The sequence below is a fragment of the Micrasema longulum genome, unplaced genomic scaffold (assembly GCF_059751315.1).
Source record: "Micrasema longulum isolate JH-2025_06_02 unplaced genomic scaffold, ASM5975131v1 h1tg001776l, whole genome shotgun sequence".
NCBI lineage: Eukaryota > Metazoa > Arthropoda > Insecta > Trichoptera > Brachycentridae > Micrasema > Micrasema longulum.
The window spans coordinates 81,460-105,545 of record NW_028278951.1 but is presented as its reverse complement, the minus strand read 5'-3'; the positions used below and the strand labels follow the sequence as shown (position 1 = coordinate 105,545).

The following is a 24,086-nucleotide window of genomic DNA, read 5'->3' as shown; positions in this document are numbered from 1 at the left end:
TGATAATGTTCTATTTTCATTCAGCATTGTTTTTTTTTTACATTCTGAATTTCCATAGAATATAAAAATATTTTTAAAAAAACATATTCCGAAATTTCATAATATATCAGAAAAAATATTAGTCTGGCAACCCTAAAATGCACTTCAGCGCCCTCCCATTACGCCAACTTATACTTGCGAGTCTGTAATATTTAACATAATTTGTACTTGATCGCCGCTATCTAATTTTACTAAAAATCACAATTTACAAATGTGTATGTTGTCATTTGGCATGCAACTACTTTACAAAACAACTCAAATATTGTGTCAATTTTTTAATTTCTGAATAGAATATTATAAAAAAATTGCTTTAAAAATAAATTCCTTTGCAGTCTCCCGAATCATTTTAAAAAAATCAGTGTATATGCCAAACAATAATGTGTTCAGTAGGTATTATCATGAAGTCAAAAGATAATGGTTGAAGGGTACATTGTAATTAGTGTAAGGTTAGAGTTATTGCCGTTTTAGTAATCGTCGCATGTACAGGAGAAGACACAAACATGGGAATGGATAAAGTTATGCATATAAAATCAAAAAAGCTATCGCACAAATAAACAATATTCGAGGTAAAACGAAATCATCTTTGAATCTTCTGAGGAGTTGGTTGACTACCAATGGTGCGGTGGAATATTCCATTCGAAATTGCAATCACAGGAGAAAACAATTTTAAAGGAAATTCACTGAAAAATATAAAAATGAGCAATAAGTTATAACATACCTAATTAAAACATTATTGAGTTTCGATTCTGAGTAAGATATAGGCATCAAATTTTTGATATTTTATAGAGGTTATCTTTAGTCTTACAATTTGATCATTGATCCGTTTGATTGTCACAAATTAACATTTAAAATGCGCATTTTAAAACAAACTTTTTTTCCTTACACTTGGTTTCTATAATAAAATTACCTTATTTTATCTCTAATTCTTAATAATTTACATATTTTTATATTTTTTACTTGTGCAATAATATTTACACACATGTCCACCCTCATTCCATTATAACACCCACTCACCCACCCTCTCACACACTTACACTAACACAAACACACTAGCATGTATTGTACTAGTATTTAATTTATTTCTGTAGATATCTGTCATTGGTTTTATTCTCTGTATATTTTATTTGTTGGCTTCGTGGTGTAATGGTCAGCGCATTTGCCTACCATGCAAGAGGTCTCGGGTTCGATTCCGGCATGGTTGATATGAAATATTATTTGAAAGGGTGTTTTTACACTAGAATATTTCATAGTCCCTATACTGGTATCTGAAGCGTAAGACTGATCACTGATCACTTCATGTAACAAAAATGATCAAGAGACGCTGCGATTGTTGAACAAATGCAGTGTCCAATGCACCATTAGGTGCGCAAAGGTAATGATGATGATATTTTATTTGTCATATTTTTTTACATGTATTACTGTTGATATCCCTAATAAATAAAATAAAAAATATATCAAATACTTTTCTAGCAGCAAACAATGCACTATTAATTGGCAAGACAGATTTATATCCGGAAGTAAGTGCCACTTATGAAACATATATTTATAAATTATAAAAAGTTTTTTTTTTCATGAACATGTTGAAAAACTTACCAAGCTCCAACAACTGGATTAGCTTCATTACCACTCAGTATAAAAAGCGGGAACAAAATAGAAAAAACACAGCCACTGTAAAAGGAAAAATTGGGGATAGATTTACTATGCATACATAAAATTTTAATTTTCAAATGAATTATATAGGTAGATATTAAAATTCACTATGGGATTAAAATTAGCTTTTTATCGGCCACCTTGAAATCCATAAAATACCACTAAGGCAGAACATAAACGTGATAATGAATCAGAAAGCATACCTTATAATATAAGAATTTGGCATCTGCGTTAAAATGGTGAGTGGCAATCCAAATCCCAGAAAATAAGCCCAATTATTTTCAATAAATGTCAGTCTCTTATGCAGTTCCCAACCCATATTAAACCATTTGTACTCGAAGGAATACAACGAATAGAGTAAACATATGTGGATCAGGCACAGGAACTCTCCAAAGAAAGGAATAGGCAACATATTCACCAACATGCTCTGAAAAAAATATAAAGATACATAATGTATATAATTAATTTAAAAAAAAGTTTTTAAAGGAGAATGATGCGAGAAAAAAACAAAAAGAATTTAAGATTTTAAGAGCCACCTTATAAAATAACAGAATAATTACCAAAGCAAACATTTTATAAAGTATAAAATCTAATTCTAAACAGATATAAGTACGAGTATAATATATTTTTACAACAGATTGAAAACATTTTCAAGAGAGGAATATGGATATAAAGACATTGACAAGCCTTATGATTCGACAGGTTTTTTAATGAGAACATTCAGGAGTTTTAAAAAAAAAATATTTAGACTATTAAACTGAGCCAAAAAAAGCACTATGATTTTTCAATGTTTTGTATTTTTAAAATTACTTCGCACGTGACGTCTCAAGTTCTCTTTCCCTTCTTCTCGATGAGTTCTGATAATTCTTCAGTTGACTTTCCCTAAACCTATCACAACTTTCTTATTATTGGTTGATTCAGAAGAACTAGTGACATCATGCAAAGTAGTTCATTTTTATTAAAATTGTTTTTATTTTTGAAACTTTGCTGTACAAATTAATTCTTTAATTTTTACCGTGCATAAGAATACATTTTTTATATCCAATTTCACATAGGGCTGAACTTCCTCATTAAACACTGTGTAACATTCAACACGCTGCCTATATTTCAAACAAACCATCACGCCGTTTCTCCGTAGGGGTAGGCAAAGAAGATAGAACACCATAGCACTCTGTTTTTGCATACATATCTCGCTTCCTCTACATTCATACATCTTATCATACACGCATGCCGATTATTCCAACTCTTTACAAATCCATCTTCAAGTATTTGTAAGATTCGGTAGTACCATATCTTTCTCGCTCTTCCTCGTTTTCTGCATCCATCAACATTTTCAACATTTCTGCATCCATCAACTTTCTAACACCCATTATAGATAAAATATGTGGAAGGCTCTGAATATCTCAAGTAATGAAAATGATGTTGTACAAAATATGCAATGCACAATCATTGTTACAATTTATTTCAAGTACATATCCATCTTCAAGTATTTGTAAAATTCGGTAGTACCATATCTTTCTCGCTCTTCCTCGTTTTCTGCATTCATCAACATTTGGATTGTAGATCCTTTTAGCCGTTCTTTCACTCTAAATGTCCAAACCAACGCAGCATCGCTTTCGTGATTTTGTCGATAACGCTAGTCTTAGCCTTACATAATGCACGGATCTCGACATCTGTACACCGTTTTACCACATTCTTTACCACGTTTTACGAGATATCGCATTTTTACAGCATTTAACCTACTTTCGTCATTGTTTATCCAATTCCATACTTCGCTTCCAGAACCACCTTTATTTTAACATTGACGTTTCTTCAATTGTTCCAACTATTGCGGACTGAAAGATCTGAAACCTTAATGGATGTGGGTGCAAAAAATAAAGGCATATTAATTATGAAGTAGGTATGTAAATTAACTAAATTATAGATCTTATTTTAAAATAACATAGTTTTTGTCTTTTAGCAAAATTTTATTAATCCAAGAAAATCTTTTAAACTAAAATATCAATTATTTTCATCAAATGTCCACCTGTTTGGTTGCAATAAAACACAAATTTAGAATTTTTTAAAAATAATTCCTGATTTCATTTTTTATTTTATGTACTGTCGAAAATAAAAAATACTGTACTTTACAATTTAAAAACATAATTATTTAAAATGTACTAACCTGGACCAAAAAGAGTGCTTGCACTAAAATACTAAATAAAGTATCTGCAACGAGTTTGCTGACACTAGAAAAAAACTGCGGTCTTCCCCGACTGTATCTGTATGCTGAATCCGCAATATCCTAAAGCATAAAAATATACAATTTAAGGATATGTCGCCTGCATTCTTTAAAAAAGACAACTTTTTATTCAGAAAAATGATATGTCAATATTATACACCGAACTCACGTTTTAATACAAAGTGCAAAGTTATTTTTTTAAGTAGATTAATTGAACAATGCATAATAGTAATGTTATCTATTATTTTTTGGACTTTCTAACACCCATTATAGCTAAAATATGTGGAAGGCTCTGAATATCTCAAGTAATGAAAATGATGTTGTACAAAATATGCAATGCACAATCTTTGTTACAATTTATTTCAAGTACATATTTTTAAAAATAAGATGACTAAATAAAAACAAAAAAAAATTTTTTACCCGCCCGTTATTTCTACGAATTTTTTTAAAATTTTCAAGTAAACCTTAATACCTAAGAAAAAAAAATGATATTGCATATTTGAGTATATTAGATAATTGAAGATGAAATATTTTGTCCATCAGGATCTCCAAAAATGACAGAATATCGAGTACCTTGATACAAATATATAAAACATTCATTTGAGAGAAAGAGATGCTTTAGATCACTAAGCGGGACATACATATAATTTTAACAAGATGAAAAAAGACAGTGATTATCAGATCATTTCCTAACCTCAGGTTGGCTAAGTCTTTTTTGATAAGTGCAGAACCTACCTTCTGGATTATTGAGAATTTGACTTATTACAATTAAATATTGCACCCTTCAACTGCTTTAGCGATAAAAATCCGAAAACTCTAGTCTTCTTAATCTCAATAATAAAATGTATTTACAGAAATAACTTGTGTATTTTCAAATAAATGCTACTGATTAAATAACTGTGGCTTAATTAATTACAAAAAATGATAAATAAAAAGTGAAAAGAACACTACTAAAAAAAATACAAGATAATATAATATTTTATTGTTTATGCAATAAAAATGTAAACACTCATTAAAAGTAGGTATGTAGCACAAATACAATTAATCTTTATAAAATCTGTGCACCTTGTATAAAAAAAAGTATTTACCTATTAATATTAAATACTGGTCAAGGTACACTGATAAAAAAATACAATCAAATGTGATGAAATGTTTATCATAAATAACAATTACATTTTTTTTTAAATCAATAAATTTGTGTATCAATAAAAATTAATATAATTGTTAATATAATATTACAATTTTTGAGTAGAGCTAGTTCCTAAGTAAAAAAAAAGGAAAGTTACTAGTTGTGCGTATTACTTTATTTGATTATTACAAGTAATTCATAACATGCATGTTTTGTTATACTTTTAAAGCTTATTATTTCAATTTAAGTAGCTGATAAGAAACTGAACTGATACATTTTGGAATTTATGGTTTGCAATGATGCAATGTGCACTAATAGGCTTCAGATTTTGATTTTGATCGTTCAGATCATTAGTAAAACAAGTCCAATAAAAAATTCAGATTACGAAGTCAGACTTGTGTAAAACATTCCTTTCTTTCATAACTCTGCTGATAATTGGAAAATGTCACCAAAAAAATTATAATCCTGAAAAACTTTGACCGAATTAAATTGCTCAAGTCATTACAAAAACATAATGTTTGATAGAAATCTGTGATGGGAGGCACAGGTCTGGTCACTGACTTCTAGATTGAGAAAGCCGTCCTTTATTCTGCTCTCTTAGAGACATTCTTGGTATTGGCACTCTCAGAAGTGCGTACTTTGCTCCGTTTCAATCCACTGCAACCTATGGAATAATTTGCTGGGGGGGTTGTGCGGCATCCATCTTAAAGCCTCTCATAATTTCACAGAAATTATTACTAAGAATCATATTCCAACACCTTACAACATACGTTTCAGAATAGTTGTACCAATGCATAAAGGTACTGGATGTCAGACAACTCTATCTAAAAGAAGCACTGCCACGCTTGTAATAGAACAATAAGGAGAGATCTTAACAAAATCGGTAGTCAGATGGCAGAAGGGACCATCCGTAATTTTTGAAAATGATCAGAAGAGCTGAAATAAGACTCAACTTTAAGACATTAATCCATAAACTAAAAAAAAAAGTGTTTTTTTTTTTCAATAATTAATTACCATTTTAAACACCTAAAATATTAATCAAAACTCTTGACAATTAAAAAACCTATTAAATTAAAGATGGACCCTTCTGCCATCTGTCTACTTAAATGTTCGTACGAGTTTTTCCCAGAGCATGAATTATGTTATACCCAGAATCCGTACGACTTTTGCTCAGAGGCACCTCTCCTTCATCGCACCGAGAGTGTTCGATATTTTGGAAGGACGTATTAAACTCTCAAGGACAAAAAATAATTTAAAGAGAGGTGTTAAGGACTGAATTGTCCTTAGCGGGGGGATTTGAGTAGGACACTCCGTGATTTTTCAAATGTTTGACTTTCTTTTTTTCTCATTATTTTTGACGTAAATAAAATTTTTGCGTTTGTTCTTTTCATATTTATGTGCCATGTATTATTTTTTTATCATGTTTCTGAGTTTACATAATATTTGTTGTAATAAGTTTGTTTTCATCAATTATTCATCCCAATTCAACATAGGCCTTTGGTCCCATGTAGTTGAGACTTATGTCAAATGAATTGTAAAATGAATTACTGTAAATAAATAAAAAATATACGATTTTTTTTTAAACCTACGTGTCGAACAAATAAAACAGACATTTAGTCAGGGTACACCATCACTAAACATCGGTTGGTAAAATTAGATTTTAGGTTACCATCCTAATACGAGGGTTAATTGATACCACCCCAGTGTCAATGGCTGCTCTTGACAAAGCTGGGATTCAATTTGTTAAACGCTACGCTTATTCACCTGATCCCAGTGACTACCTACTATTCCTAAAACTCAAGGAACATAATATGCGTAGAAATCAGTTTTTGAATGACAATGAGGTTATGTGCTGTGTAGATGAGTGGCTGGCAAGAGTAATATGATTGCTCTACCAGGATGCTATAGAAATGTTGAAACATCGCTGGAAGAAATGCATACAAGTTCAGGGGGCCTATGTCGAAAAATAAGGCATAAAAACTTTTTACCATCCTCTTTGAAATAGGTCGGAGGTGGAGCATATCATTCAATCCTCGTACTTCTTTTTTCATTAACTCTAAACTTGCTATTTAAAGATATCTTACTAATGAACTGGACAATTTATGAAACATAATACAACTTAACAAAACTCACCTGAAACCATAAACTATTGACCACTTTACTGAGAAGAAATAACGGAAGGACCCAGATCATTCCAAATGTAAGAGATAAGAACGGCTGCACCCAGGACCAAAGAAAGTGACCAAAGCCAGGATTGTGGCCAAATATGATTGTCAGTAAGTAATTCAGAAAGGGTAGGAGACCCCACTCAAACACGAGGATGCTAAGCCAGAATACTCCACCATTTAGAGCACAACACTGCAATGTTCTTTTCAATACTTTCGATTCCCTGAAAAATAAAACAAACATTAGGATCATACTTATTTCCATATTATTTTATTTCTTTTCTTATTTATAAATAACAGTGTTTTTTGCGCCAGTCAGTCAGTATCACGCTCACTGCATTAATTTACCCAGTCACTTTTATTTGTATTATTGAAGTAGTGACAGTCGCTTGTCACAGATGTCGCTACTATGCCAGTCATGTGACGTGGGAGTGAGCTAAGCCACGTGGAATATGCGGGATGATAGAACTTATTTCTTCACAATAAACTCCATCTATACCATGGGTGGCCAACCTTTTCAGCAGCCGGGCCAGATTTTGTAAATGAGATTTCCTACCGGGCTGTACAACAAAATTTCTTCTATTATTCAATGCAAATAAGAAATGTGTATATTTTTTAAGAAGATATAACAAAAATGAGAGTCGAACATATTAATTAGATTAGAGTTACGATACAAAAAAAAGAAATCCAAAAAATTATCATAAAAAATAAACAAAATATAATAAATTTTATATACCGTAGGTATGCAAGATTATAGCAAATGGAGACAGATTAAAGCAGGTTGAAGAATTTGTATATTTGGGAAGTATGTTTACAAGAGACGGAAATGTGGATAAAGGACATTGAGAGAAGGGTTAGTGCCAGAAACATAGTTAATGGTGCCTTAAAATCGATAGTGGCAAATAAGAACTTATCGAAAGAAGCAAAATTGGCAGTACATAGCGGAGTTCTAGTACCAACCATTATGTATGGTAGTGAAGCGTGGTGTTGAAAAAAGATGGATGAAAGTAGACTGAACGTTGTTGAAATGCGATCTCTCAGGCGAATGTGTGGTAAGATTATATGTGATATATATGATTATATATGACAAATGTCGAAATTAGAGCAGAGTGCAAGGCTGAGAAAAGCATTATCGACAAAATTAAGAAAGGGCTCTTACGATAATTTGTTCGTGGAGCGAATGAGTGATGAAAGAACGGCTAAATGATGTTTTAATGAAAGTGTGCCTAGATGTAGAAGCCGAAGAAGGCCGAGAAAGACGTGGCATGATCAAGTACGATAAGTACTTAAAAGTAGACATGTGAAAAGTTTAAATAATCAGTGTGTGTAAAATAATTTATTTTTTTGCGCATTATATGCTCCGCGGGCCATTAGCAGACACCCAGCGGGCCGCGGGCGCGGGTTGGCCACCCTTGATCTATACAATCATCATCTTTTCTTTGGCTACTATCGAGTTATTACAATTATTATGTATTTCCTCATTCATTTATTCATGACAAACAAACAAACAAAGCACCATGCCGCTTCTCCGTAAGGGTAGGCAGAGAGGATTGAACGCCACATCACTCTATCTTTGCATACAGATCTCGCTTCCTCTACATTCATACATCTCATGCACACGCGCCGATCATTCCGACTTTTAACATGTCCATCTTCAAGTATTAGTTGGATTCGGTCATGCCATGTCTTTCTCGGTCTTCCTCTATTTCTGCACCCATCAACATTCACATTGTAAATATTTTTAGGCGTTCTTTCACTGTCCATTCGCTCTACATGTCCAAACCAACGCAGAGCTCCTTTCTTGATTTTGTCGATAATGCTTATTTCAGCCTTACATAATTTACAGATCTCGACATTTGCGCATCTATCGTACATAGTTTTACCACACATTCGCCTGAGAGATCGCATTTCGACAGCATTCAGACTACTTTCATCCCTGTTATTCAAAGTCCATACTTCGCTCCCATACATCAGGGTTGGGACCAGGACTCCATTGTGAACTACAAATTTTGCCTGTTGCAAAAAACTGTCTGTAATTATCCCTACAACCTAAAACATTGTAATCCTATGAGTTGAGTTCTTGCTATGTTTACATAATATTTGTGACTAAATTATAATATTAAAAACACAAATCTACTATATATTTTACGGGTACTTGAAAGCTAGAAATCCAAAGCGAATTAGCTTATAAATACTATATAAAATTTAAATATAATTGATACCAATTAACAAAACCAATAAAACTTAATAATTAAATATAACTTAAAAGTGACCGAGAATGAGTTCCAATTTTTCCACATCCATTTATCAGATTATTTTGTTAATGAATGTAACATGAAAATGATGTAGGGGTTTTTTTTTTTTTATGTGAAAAATTGTTTTAGTAGATATTTTTATAATAATATTATCAAAAGCATAATATATTGAAAATAAAATATTTCTTGTGGTGCTTTTTAAACACAATACATGAATAGATTGTTTCTTGAATAAAACTTATGTACATGGCTGTTTGAAAATGGTGACATCACTTATTTATTATCTGCTGATGTCCTTCCATGGTTAAAACTACAGTAAACTAATAACAAATAATTGTCTAAATAATCATGATCTACGAAGGAAGCTATTTTTTAGGGGCCTTAGTTTTAAAACATTTTTTTAAACGTTTTTTGCAATATCATGTTGATAGTCTGAGGTCATGTAATGTGTATGAATGCATGCATCTAATAGTTTTAAATTTATAAATATGCGTATGATGTATTTTGAATTTGCGTCATACTGCAGTTATTCCATTTCGCTATCTCTAGCCAATAATGACATCTCAAGCCTGCAATTCGAAATATGATTGCATCAATATGCTTATTCATTAAGCAACCACTAAAAGTAAGGGGGTAACAATACATATTTGTAAGATTGTATTCAAAATTAAAATGACAGATTTGCAAATCAAAAACCCACTTACTCTCGTTTCTTTGTTGGTTCTTGTTTTGTTTTGTTCGGACTGTTGGAATCTTTCATGGGGGAAAATCTACCGAGAGATCGCTCATTCATTTGTTTATCTAGATAAAATAATACCAAAGTTCCGCGCACACTATCCACAAGGCCTCTGAATATTGCCAGGGATATATTCTGAAAGAATGATCAAATGTAAAATATAAACAAGAATTATATATCACACGAAGTATGTTTTGAATATGGTACAAATTGTCAACAAAAATATAACTTTGAATTACGCTAAATATTTCAAAAATTAAGAAATATATTAAATACCTTTATTGAATCCATGATTTAGAAGAACAATTGAATTATTTTGCGCATTTAAACCATCGGTTACCTCGTGTATTATGTTATGTTATGTCGTTAACTATTTATAAAAATGACACATGACAGATAGAAAAACGACTGTTGGTATCGTATCTTTGGCCACCAGTGTTGCCAACTCGTCACGAGCAAATGTCGCTAAACGGAGGTTCAAATGTCGCTAGAAGTCGCTAGATTTTAAGATCTTAGACGGAGGGGAGTGGCAGCGAAGGGAGAGAGGGGGTTGATAATGGGAGGGGGCAAGAATTTTTGGCGATAGTTTGCACGATAACCTTCAAGTAAAATTAATACTTTTAAGTAATATTTTTTTTTATTCGTTTAGATTTTTATTTAATAGAAATTAAACGACTGTTGGTATCGTATCTTTGGCCACCAGTGTTGCCAACTCGTCACGAGCAAATGTCGCTAAACGGAGGTTCAAATGTCGCTAGAAGTCGCTAGATTTTAAGATCTTAGACGGAGGGGAGTGGCAGCGAAGGGAGAGAGGGGGTTGATAATGGGAGGGGGCAAGAATTTTTGGCGATAGTTTGCACGATAACCTTCAAGTAAAATTAATACTTTTAAGTAATATTTTTTTTTATTCGTTTAGATTTTTATTTAATAGAAATTAAACTGGTAAATAATAATAATTATTATTATTATGGATAACTTATATAGCGCCATTTTCGTTATATAATACCTCAATGGCGTTTTACAAAGTGATTATATAAAGATATAAATTTAATTTTAACTTTAACTTTTTAATTTTTGAAAAATAATGTACTTTTTCATACTATTTTTCCACCACATGCTAAAAATTTATTCAAATGATTTAGAGAACAAGTGGGTTTTAAGTTTCTTCCGAAACATCACTTCACTCTCACAGTTTCGGATTTCTGCTGGGAGAGCATTCCATGCCGTAGGGCCTGCGACCGCAAATGCACGTTCACCGAATTTAGTGCGCTGTTTGCGTAGAGGTATAATAACTTTTCCTTTCGACGTAGATATAGCTGATCTAAGCGTAAGACGGCTGTCAGCTAGTTCATCTGGAATGCAGAGTTCCCTTAGATATTCTGGAGCAGAGTTGTGCAGTGACTTATATATAAGCCAACAGAGTTTGTATTCCACCCTCTGTGGAAAACGTAGCCAGTGCAATTTCCGAAGTAGTGGAGTGATATAATTGAATTTAGAGATTCCAAAAATAAGTCTTGGTAAAAGTAAGTAAATGTTAGTAAGTTAAAAATAAATTACATTCTTAGTGCTACTGATAAAAATATAGTAAGTAGTCAATGATTATTACTTTAATATTAATTCCAACATTATTTATTTGTGATGAAGTACTCTAAATAAAAAAAAAACAGACACCATATATTATATTCACACAAAAAAAATAACTTAAAATTACGGAACGCTTTTTCTATGCAAAATAGTGAAATAGCATCTTTATAACCATGTACATTATTACAAAAAGGTATAAATACATTATATATTTTAATACCAGTGTAAAATAAAACAAATTGTAATTTTTATTAAAAGTAAGTAATGTCATATAATATCACATTGTTATAAGTGTTATATTGATGTCATATTGATGGCAACAATATTTAATTTAAATAAAATAAACTTGAAATGTCGGTCTTCCCATTCCTTTTTATGTTTTTGGGAATAAAATGTCTTCATCACAAGTGATTCCATTTTTACTTTAACTTTTAACTGCTTGCTTAAAAGTCGCTAAAAAAATAAAAAAGTCGTTTTCAATGTCAAAATGTCGCTTAATCTAGCGACAAAGTCGCGAAGCTGGCAACACTGTTGGCCACTTTTGCACATATTAGATTACATATTTATGCTATTCTACAGTCAAACTTTTGACGATTGCACGCTCATGAAGTTTTGTAAATATTGACAGTTTAGTGTAGGAAACAAATGCCGTACTTTATTGTTGAGTCGCAATAGTGACGTACCACCAGAAAACTTCACAATCGATCGACCATAACGACTTTGTATTGAATATTGAATTATATTGTGCGTGTTCATTTTAAGGAATTCGCAATACAACTAAATGAAATTGATCAACGATAATTTTAACGTTGTACTATTACATATTAAGCTATTTAGTCATGAAAACTTGTTTCTATTTAACCCATCTAAATGAAAATTATTTAAAGTCGATATCGAAAGAAAAAAGATCTTCACAACACTATTGTAATCTGTCAAAAGTTAGTTCATAATATATTGTTGGTATTTGGCATTAGGGTTACTACAAAAAAAAACGGTAACATAATATTGCCAGTAAATAGACATCAAAATGCGGGGCTAATTGTCTATTTATTACACTTTTTTTAGCTCGTCTATCTGAGTGGGAAGCAATTTAATTGCTAGTTACCCGCTATAACATTTCCATTCGTTCTTTAATAAATCCGTATTTTGATTTCCGTGCCGCCGAAATCGGCGTTTATTTCAATTAAATACAACTTCATAATATGTGAATAATGATAAGGTAAAAAAGCACATTTTGCGTTTTTAATGTATGGTTGCTACCTATTTCATTAAGTATAATTTTTCTTGAAATATCTAGCAATGACTCCATGGTTATTTTTGTATGCATTTGTTTTAATTTTGAACGGTGGTAAAATTGTTTTTTATGATATATATTTTTAAAAACCTGTACGACTCTTCCTTAAAATCTTAAATAAACTGTCAAAAACAGAAACCCCCTTTGATTACTAGATTTTATTCTGAAAAATCAACATAGATAACGTTTAACAAACATATTACATATTAGGTACACGTGCAAACTTGCACCAAATTAAAATTGAGTATTTAATAATTTTAGAAATTTTATCCTATCCAGATTATCATTATCATTATCCCCTTACCCGCCCCGGATAAAGCACGGAGCATAGAGCATTGAATGGTAACACTTTAATACATCGTATCTCGATCACTTGTTACTTACTTGAAGGTGAGGTAATTAGACTTTATGCTTTAAGGGCCAGTCAATGGAAAGTGAAATAATCACATTTTAAGCTAACATTTCACATCGACCCTTCCAGAAGTTGAACCCGGGATCTCAAGAAAGATTTAAATGCGCCCATTACTTCACAATGAGGCAGATTTATTTTCACTTAATATACTTTTTTGGGGTGACATTTCGAAAACATTGTGACATGAGTGACGTTTTCGAAAACACTCATCAAGATTCTGGTTCTATTTCATACAAGACACGGGTCTGTATGCTTTATTCACCCGAACACGAACAAAAACCTCAACTGATGGTGATTTATTTTTTAATTTTTAATCTAATTTTAGCGTTTTTGACAAAAATGGTAAAAAAAAATGTTTTATCTAAGCAAAAACCGAACAATTATTTTATTATCGTCATTATTCTCTTTCCGCACCCAATGGTGCATAGAAATTCCATTGGTACATCAATCAGAGCTATCTTGATCATTTTTGTTGCGTGAAGGTAAGGGTTCGAACTGTCAGTGGGGTCGCAGTGAGTTACATCTTGCTGGAGAATGTGATTCTATAAAATGCTGCAAACGCCTACTTGCATTCCACCGGCAACATTACTGACTGGTCCAACTCGTTAGCGTCACGTCGCGAACCCCGGGCAATGGGATCACACTCAAAACGGTATGATCACAGCAGAGAACGAAATGATGAAAGGCGAGTTTTTGGCGCCTCAAAACCAACCAGCTAAGGGAAGGTCCACGACGGAAAATTCGCCAGAAAAGGCAACGGGAGACCACTTTGGTCATCTTTTCACAGGAATCACCACGGCAAGTACATCAATAAGCAGTTGTCCCGGCTGCGAATGTAAAATTAACGCAGGACAGATACATATGCTTTTGCTGTAGTGATCGCCAACGTCGGGGAGACCCGGCAAAACACTAGAAGAAGAAGAAGAAGGTAAGATGATTAGTCTTACGCTTCCGGTGCCAGTTCAGCAATGCTATTCTGAACCGCTCTCGCGGCCGTAGAAAACACTTTCATCTCGTGTATTTAAATACAAAATACGCGTGATAAAAGTGTTTTCTACAGCCACGAGAGCGTTTGGAATATCACCCTAGGGACTCAGAAATATTCTAGTGTAAAAACTCATTTTTAAATAAATATTTCATATTTACCATGCCGGGATTCGAACCTGAGACCTCTTGCAAACTAGGCACTGACCATTAATTACACCCCGAGGCTGACAGTTTGTTATTTGCTGAATATTTTTTTTCTTTTTCTGTGCAACCGGCTTTGGGGGTTTTACGTTCATATTTTATTTTGGTTTTGATTATTTTCATTTGTGTGTGAGTAACAAACAGAATTACCTGATTTTCGTGTGTTTTGTAAATATTATTGATGATGTGTTTACCTAAGATAGGTAGAATATCTTCCTTATAAACACTTTGTCCAGCTGTTAATCACGCCGAGTTAGGTCACTGCACAAAGTCCCATGCCCACAATACGAGTAACTACCAACATGTTGCATGAACAAGGATTGATAAGAAGCAATAATATAACATCAAACTCATCGAGTCATCAAAAGCTTGTCAATTTTTGCCAGCTGCAGTGGTTATGTTTTCTACAAGATGCAAGATACGACTATGTCATTTATTATAAACAATGTTCATTGGACTAAATTATTAGCCACACTTAAAATGAGTGCATTAAAACCGTTTGAAGTCAAAACTTTTATTTTTTAATATTAACTTTTGCTGATATTTTCTTTAGTATTTCAGCAATGTTTTGAGTATGTTAAAATTTTTTTTTTTTTTTTTTACAATATTCATTTAATTTATTCATACAAATACATATAATATATTACTACAAAATAATAAAAACAGTTTGTAGGCCGGGTGGATTTCATTCCTTAATGAATTATTGAGATCTAAATTTATTGCAACAGAGAGGGAAAATATTTTTCAAGCTATGAATCTCACCCTCATAAATAAATATTTCAGCTCTTTTAATTCACGAAAATTAACAGATGGAAGGGTTGAGAAAATGTGGTACTTGACCTTCCATTTTCAAGGCTTGCAATAAAATAAAATAATCTATTTGTGTAACGTAAGAACAATCACAATATTTTCTTTCGAATGACGTATAACCATTTGAATATTTTGAGTTTCTCTTAATGTTTGTAGACAAAATACTGGATTTCACCCCCTAGGGAGTCGTTAAGATTCACAAGCCCCATAAATGCTTAGACTTCCATATTCCTTCTCTAAAATGTTCTCCATCCCTGTTGTAATTTGTTGATCTTTACCATTTCGTTTTACTTTTGATGCTTGTTTTTATATTGGGAAGACAACGGACAAGACTTATGTTAACACGTCCTGATATTTAGTGTACTTTTGAATAATCACTTTTCTGTGTCCGGTTGGATGATAAATATAGTTCTAGGTGTGAAATAAAACCAGTAACCTATAGTACCTAATGTAGATAAGTCTACCTAGTACTGTAGTGGTAGACTCGCTCGTCTACCACGCGTGTAGTCTTAGGATCGATTCATAGCAATATGGACAAAAAATATTGATTTTACAGGTGGTTCCATACTACAATATTTTATTGCTTTTGATTATTTTATTGATATTGATTCTTTTTATGACTGGTGAAAAATAAATAACCTTGAATAAAATATCAACAAATGCAAAATAATTTCTTACCGTAGATGTAAAAAAATACTACCTTTGACTATAAACTTAATGGCCAAATTATTTCCGTTGTAACTTCAAAAAAGATCTCGGGGTGATTCTAGACAATAAACTAAATTTTCATGAACACATTGACTATGTCATTTATAAATCTCTTATTATTTGGATTTGTTAATAGAGCTACACCCAATTTTGAAAACATATTGACTGTAAAAACATTTTACTGCTCATCGGTTCGTCCCATTCTTGAATACGCCTCCGTAATATGGTCTCCTTCATACATACATACATATTATGTTACTCATATAAATCGCATCGAATCAGTTCAGCATAAATTTATAAGAAAAATTGCGTACAAACCAGGAATCACAAGAGATAACCATAACTCGACATGGAACTTTTCCTTAATGTATCCAGTCTCTCACAACGTCGATTTAATGCAGATTTAATTTCCATATTTAAAATACTTAATAGTTTATTTGATGTCCCGACTATTCTCCAACAAATATCTCTTAATGTTCCTTTGCGTAGACTCAGAAATAACGAAATTCTGTTCCTCGGTCATCATAAGACTAATTACGGTTTCCATGCGCCTCGCCTCTACCTAGAATGATTAGATTTTTAATTGAAAATTAAATGAAAATTATTTTGATTGTAAATTGAGTTTTTTTACAAATAGACTGAAAAAATATTCCCTGTAAATTTACTGTTTATTTGTAGAATTAACATGGATTCCATAATGCCTATGTAATGTTAACTTGTCTGCTTTTCTTTGTTGTATTGCTTCTATTATTTATGACTGTATTATTATTGTATTCCCTGTACATTTACTGTTTATTTGTAGAATTAACATGGATTCCATGATGCCTATGTAATGTTAACTTGTCTGCTTTTCTTTGTTGTATTGCTTCTATTATTTATGACTGTATTATTATTGTATTCCCTGTAAATTTACTGTTTATTTGTAGAATTAACATGGATTCCATAATGCCTATGTAATGTTACCTTGTCTGCTTTTCTTTGTTGTATTGCTTCTATTATTTATGACTGTATTATTATTGTTTTTCGTTATATGATTTGTTTAAATTGGACATGGTCCGTAAATTTATAAAATAAATATTTTTTTCTGGACTGGCACCTGAAGCCCAAGACTGAGCACCTTAACTTCCATGTTACAAAAATGATCCAGATACGCTAAAATTGGAGTATGCCAATATATTTAGCAAAATATTTGGTGTATTTTTTCTTATACGCGGTAAAAATTTGAGCAGTTAATTGTATGGCGAAGTGTTTCGAAAATGCATGAAAAAAATTATAAAAATGAACTACTTTGACCCTTGTCCTAAGTTCATCCGAATCAACCGATGATAGTGTTGTGATAGATTTCCGGGAAGGCAACGCATCAGTCGGAACAACTCACCAACGACAACTAATGACGTCACGGGCGGTGCAGTTTGAAAATAACTTTTTTTTTAAATCGTAATACGAATACGTATAATACGATTTATTTAGTAGGTTAATCTGTTAACATTTTTTTAAATTCATTAAACTTTCCCATTAATGAAGTGGAGGCATGCCAATTTCTTTATTTGTTCGACTACCACCTATTTTAAAAACTTTTTGGGTTTTTTTCACTTCAATATTTTTCTAGTGCTCCGAATTTATAGATGAAGTGCGAGGCTGATCATAATAATTGTATTATAAATAACTTATATGGCACCATTTTCGTTAAAACTTTCAGTTTCAGATTCCAAAAAATGTTAAAAAGAATAACGTATTACCAATTTACTCTGAATGTATTTTCATTAGCTTGGAATTGAACCTGGGCCCCGAATACAATGGGAAATCAACTAGGCCATGACCATCAACAGGAGCATTAAGAATAATCACTTTGTTATGCGATCTTTTTTTCTGATTTTATATTTTTATTGTTATATTTAACTTTAATAGGTTTATTTACTTAGAGTTATCTTTAATTGTATATAAAGTGATATATTGTAATAATATTTGATTTACCTTCATCTGGAAACTGTTATTAAACGTGTTTTAAAACATGTTTTACAAAAATATGTATATTTTCATACGGAAAATTGTATTTTATTTTATGGACAATTAATTGAAGGTAACTCTGGTACTTGCTCATTGTAATACGGGCCCGGACCCCCGATACAACGGAACGTCAAAAAAGTTATTTTCAATGGGGAAGTTCAGTGTCACGGAATTTTTTTCAGTATTTAATTGTAGTTCAAAGTTTCTCGAAAATGCACGAAATAAATTATAAAAACCGTTTTAATATAAATTAGAAACTTTCAGCGACGTCAATCAATTACAGCGTTGACATGTGTTAGATTTCCGGTTTCCGGGAAGCCGTTCGCTCGCGCCATTCGCCAGATAGGAATACAGATGGACGCTCGAATTTGCGTGTTTTGCTGGTTCGCGGATTTGGCGTTACTATGCGCTATTTTTATTTACTTTTCGACCGAAGCAATTACCTACCTTGTACTGGGATTCTTCCAGCCTTAATGTTCGAACTTCTCTTTCGCGGCATGCTCTATCAGATCCTGTGGTCAGATCGACACGTGTCAGTTTCTTGATTATTGATGCATACCATGACACGACACAGTGGATTGGAATGACTTATTGATAGCTAAAATCACTTGTTCGCAATCGCGCTAAGAATATCAAAATCACATGCACATTTGGTGACAGTTCAGTCGTTATTGGGCCGGAGAGAAAAATATTGTACCCACAGTAGGATAATTACATTTCCACTAAGGCTCAGTAAGTAGCATTTTTAACACAGCAACCTAGTAAATATGCAGAACATAAAAACATAGTACATGTGGCGCAACCACCGTTTTTTTAACGTTTAGTATATTTTGACAGCGGGTTCTACTTTTCAGCTCTTAAATCCCGCTGGCTCAAAAAATACACGCATGGCGAAGGTGGGTCAGATTAGACCCAGTTTCAAAAGTCACCTTTTTTGTCAGTTTTTGTGAAGTTTTCAGTATTATTTAACCATCAAAATATGTATTGAATCAATATCAAGACAAAGGGTTAATGGATTATGAAGGAAAGTGACGGGCATAAAAATTACTCTTGTCATAATCGAGAATTTTCAATACTACTGGGTCTAATTAGACCCATCTCCGGTGTGTATACGTTAATGTCACTGCAACTCACAACATGAACTAGTGACGTCACGGGCGGAGTAATTTCAAAACTTAAAAAAACCATAGTGATGAGAGTACGATATAATATATATTCATATTTTTTTGTTAAATTTGATAAAAACAAATAAAAAAAATCACTGAACTACCTCATTGTCTTCAAAGCAAAAGCGAATTAAATGTATGGAAAATTAAATATTTTTGTAATAAATTTTTTTAACATTTACAATTACAGGTCACCGATGAAGATATTTAATTTAAAAATACAAATTTCACATTTTCGTAAAGTAAATTCGATTTTATTTTATAGACAGTCGAATATGACTCGGTTAACTTTGCATTGAAATCAGGGCCTTGGAGTATTGAAGTAAATGTGAAACACTCGTCTCGATATACAACTCCGTCCATCGTCCATCGTCCATCGGCTACACATGTAACGACGCTAAATATAATTTTCCATTTCCTCTTGCCTGTCTAATGAAGCTTGAACTACTTTTATCTATTCAGAATGAAAATAGACTTTAATTAAAATTAAACGACGATGTATTTATACTCTACGCACATTCACCTACGAATACGGAGAGAATATAAAATCAGTGTAGGTTATTCAATCAGAAAGTCTTATGCGCGTTCATAAGTTCGTACAAATAATATATTCAACAGTGTTTTTGTATGTCCAAATGTTTGCAGACAGGCTGTTTAAACATAGGCATAATGGTGAATGTTACACATTGTGTGAAGAGGCCACTTAAATCAGCCGATTACAAGCCTGACTACCATATTCCTTCTCAAAAATATTTTCCCTCTCTGTTTATTTTATTTATTTTATTTTATTTTATTAGGTAATTCAGCAAAGATACATACTAGAAAACATACAATTTGAAAGCATTAGTCGATACAATTTTACATGCATATATATCTTCAATTATAGAATTACACAAAATAGATTTATATATTAAGTTGTAATACTTATTTTTTATTATTATTTTTTTTTTTTTACAACAAACAATATTTTTCTATATTTTTTTTTATGCACCACAACAGGCCAGAAGGCCCAATTACAGTGGTGATTTACATCATGGAACACCCAGGCTTGAGAAAATAAACTTTTTTTTGTGTTCTCACCGGGAATCGAACCCGGAACCTTCCGTGCGTGAGTTAAGCGTCTTGACCACTACACCACGGAGGCCCGGAGGAATATGTTCATTCGATTAGTATTACCGTTTATCTGAGAGAGCTCTTCCAACCTCTATCACAACACGGACTATCTCTTCGTTCTAGTAACGAGATAACCCTTTTAATACCCTTTCATTGCTCTAATTTTCTTGCCTCCTCTTTCACAGTAGTAGCTGCTCGATTGTGGAATAATCTACCCACTAATGTTAGAGACGCTCCTTCTTTATTAACATTTAAGTCAAGATTGAAATGTCACTATCTAAATATTTCAGTTGTTCCTTTATCCTTCTTCTTTCCTTCCCATCCCCTCTCCTCTCTTCATAGTGTAGTGTAATTTTATATACAATCGTAAGATTCAATATTTCCATGTACTTGTAATTTTCTCAAACTAAACGGTTTGGGTAGTTAGGAAGAAATTGCCTTAAGGAAATATGCCCGCCCTTGTATGTATATAACCTGTAGATGTTATAAAGTGTTAAAAAAATATATATTACTACAGAGATGGAGAACTTATTGGGGATGAATATACTACTGAAGTCTAAGCATTAACATATTATTAGATGTTGGCATATGCTTAATGCAAGGTACGGTTACTGGCAAATTTTAAAATATCACACAAATCAAGTGACTTTATTGCTCACAGGTTAGAAGTCGTCTGGAATATATTTCTCCAGTCTGGTCGCCCCATTATACTGTATATTCTGGTTCACTCGAGTGCGTCCAGAAGAAATTTCCAAAATACATTAGTTTTAAATTTCATATTCCAGTTGCTTTATTTAATTATAATCAATTGTTATGTTTGGTATATATTTTCAAACTTTCCTATAGAAGAATTCTAACAGACCTAATATTACTTTAAAAAGTAATCAATTCATTCATTGACTGTCCAGATTTGCTGAAGTTGGTGTGTTTTCGTATACCTGCGGTGTTATTCTGAATCACTCTTGCGGCCGTAGAAAACACTTTTATCTCGCGTATTTTGTATGTATAAAAGTGTTTTCTACGGCCGCGCGTGGTTCAGAATAACACCGCTGGAATGGCACCAGAAGCGTACGACTGATCATATTACCTTCATATAACGAAAATGATCAACATGCTCTGCGATTGGTGTAACTAATTCAGTGCCCTATTCAGCATTAGGTGCGAGAAGGGAATAATTGTGATTAGATACCACATCTACATTTTTACTTGAATTAATTTCAATATTTTTTATTACAATTAAAATTAAACGATTCATACGTGTTAATATTTAATTTTTTTTCTTTAATCAAATTATTTGGGTAGGTGGGAAGAAAGCGCCTAAAAGCAATAATATTTTTGGTTTATTCAGATAAAAAAATACATATTTGAGGCATTATTGTTATTTTTAATACGGATAGTTTTGGGTGTGCAAAAGAACCGAAACCCTGGACGAGCGTTTTTGACTCGATGCCTACTCTCGGGTAAAAATCCTGAAAAGGAATATCGCGAGGAGAGAAGCTTACCTCGTTGTATAGTGGTTGATCATTCTTTATGTCACGGGTTTGATTCCTGTAGAGGCCTGCCACACGCTCGACTACTGGCATGGGAAGTAGCGAGGAAAGGAGGCAGAGGCGTAGTGTGGCAACATGCCGCACGTCATGCTCCTCGTCGTGCCCACCTCTCTCTATTTCGTCGGTTTTTGAGCGCGAGTCAAAAAAACCGGCAATATGAACGCGAGTAGCTGGCCACATAATCGCGCGGTCGCAGTACGCATCGAGCGCTTACACAAGACGCACGCGTCATTTTTGAGTGATGTATATTTCTTTGTATGACGTCGATATTATTAGCTAAACTAAAAATGCATAGGGCACATGCTGTCACAGTTTCATCGTCCATTATATAGAAAGACAAATGACAAGTGAGGAACGTCGCGATTAATTGCGCAAGTAGAGCAGTGTGTGGGCGGAGAGGGCAACATCGGGGGAGAGGGCGGCAGCGCGAGGAGCAAAGTGAGGAGCAGCGCAAGGAGCATTGTGTGGCGGGGCTATTAGGGTGTACGTGAAATAGTAGATTTAGAGGTAGTTCTACACTGCAATAGTTCAATGTTCCTGTGACAAAAAATGTTCCAGACATGCTGCGTTTGGAGTGCCAATATAGTAATGATGATGGTTAAGGTAACTCATGTAGCTCGCATTTTCGTAATACATGGCGATAAAGGATTCTATTAATGATGTATGGATGTTAAGCATGGAAATGGTAGAGTGAGAGAGAGAAATGCGATCGTCTAGGCAAATGTGCGGGAAATCAATGCATGACAGAGAAAATTAATGTGAAAATCACCTCAGGTATATTTGATAAGTTTAAGAAAGGGTCACAGAAATGGTCTGATCATTTAATGCGAATGGATGCGAAATAATGATAAAACATGTATAAATGGCCAGAACGAATGGTAACGTAGGATAAGGACAAACAAGAAAGACATGGCATAGTCAGATAAATCAAAATCTCAAGTCTGGTCATGTCAAAAGCAGACACAACCGAAAAGCATGATGAAAAGATGTATGAATACGCAAGAAGCTAGGAATACGTAGTAGTGTGTAGTGGTCTATCATCTCTGCCTACGCCTATGAGGAAATGGCGCGATGGTAATAGAAGCTGTTTGTTTTTAAAATGCGATCCTTTGAGCGCCTAAATCTATGCAATATTTAAAACACCTTTGTTTTCCTTTCGGTGAAATATATAATAGTTGCAAAGTTAAAAAAACACCTGTATATTAAATTTATATTGATACAAAGATCAAGGCGTTTGCAGGTTTTATGACCTGCGTGCTGGTTTTCGTGATCACACCATACACTGCGTACCATTAACCATTCTGCTCGCGTTTTAACATCTATATTTATTGATTTTATAACTTCTTTGAGTTGTTTCCTTCTTTTTTCTGTACCTTTACTTACGTGGTGAAGTACAGCACAGAACACTCAGGCTTGTATTCTCACCGTGAATCGAACCCGGAACCTACCGCGCGTGAGTCAAGTATCTTAGCCACTACACCACGAAGGTCGCCGAATTATTAAATATGAAGAGTTAACGATTCAACCAAATAATTTACAAAGGTCTATATATTACCAACCAAAATATTTTAATAAGAACTCGTATGCAGAAAAAACCCCTAAACTCTTAATTCGATTCAAGTAATACAGGGTGGCGCGTTGCATATGTGTTTTTTTAAAAGGACGCCATAAAGGCCGAGGGGGTCGCAGACGGTGAGGGATCGTCTCGTTAGGAGACAGGCGGAAAAAAATGTATTCCAAAAGTTTTCAGTCGCAAATATGCAGTGGTAGGGGGGGGAAATATTCTTTTCGCTAGAGACCTACTTTTCACTCGCGCAGTCGATCGTCACAGTGCAGCGGGCTTTCCGTTGAATATGGACTTTCATCCAATACCCCTTCACTTGGACAGGGTCACTGTCGACAGTATCAAAGACCTTGGCGAAACCATTATACGAACGGTCTACCTGATGTCCTGCATCCAGAGCTCCCTGCATTCAGAGTGATGTGGTTCGTAAAAACCATTAGATTGGTTTCAACCGAGCGGCCTTTCCTGATCCCATGATCAATAATAAATGGCTTT

The 24,086-nt window shown here is 33.3% G+C and overlaps 1 protein-coding gene across 1 annotated transcript; it reads right to left on the bottom strand.

Moving 5' to 3' along the window:
• Nucleotides 1-457: 457 nt before the first annotated feature.
• On the bottom strand, nucleotides 458-10,635 carry tank (EI24 domain-containing protein tank). Its single transcript, XM_088237727.1, has 7 exons — nucleotides 10,472-10,635; nucleotides 10,164-10,330; nucleotides 7,173-7,428; nucleotides 3,854-3,973; nucleotides 1,893-2,116; nucleotides 1,633-1,707; nucleotides 458-719 (listed from the first exon to the last, which is right to left on the bottom strand). The coding sequence occupies exons 1-7, from the start codon at nucleotides 10,484-10,486 to the stop codon at nucleotides 617-619; spliced, it is 960 nt and encodes a 319-aa protein (XP_088093853.1). The 5' UTR covers nucleotides 10,487-10,635; the 3' UTR covers nucleotides 458-616.
• Between the last annotated feature and the right edge of the window lie 13,451 nt (nucleotides 10,636-24,086).

What these genes read in the sequence shown, in the direction of transcription:
- tank (XM_088237727.1), bottom strand. An exon ending in CCAAATTCTTATATTATAAG is followed by an intron (nt 1,708 to 1,892) that starts GTATGCTTTCTG and finishes TTCCTTTTACAG; the next exon opens with TGGCTGTGTTTTTTCTATTT. An exon ending in AATCCAGTTGTTGGAGCTTG is followed by an intron (nt 720 to 1,632) that starts GTAAGTTTTTCA and finishes TATATTTTTCAG; the next exon opens with TGAATTTCCTTTAAAATTGT.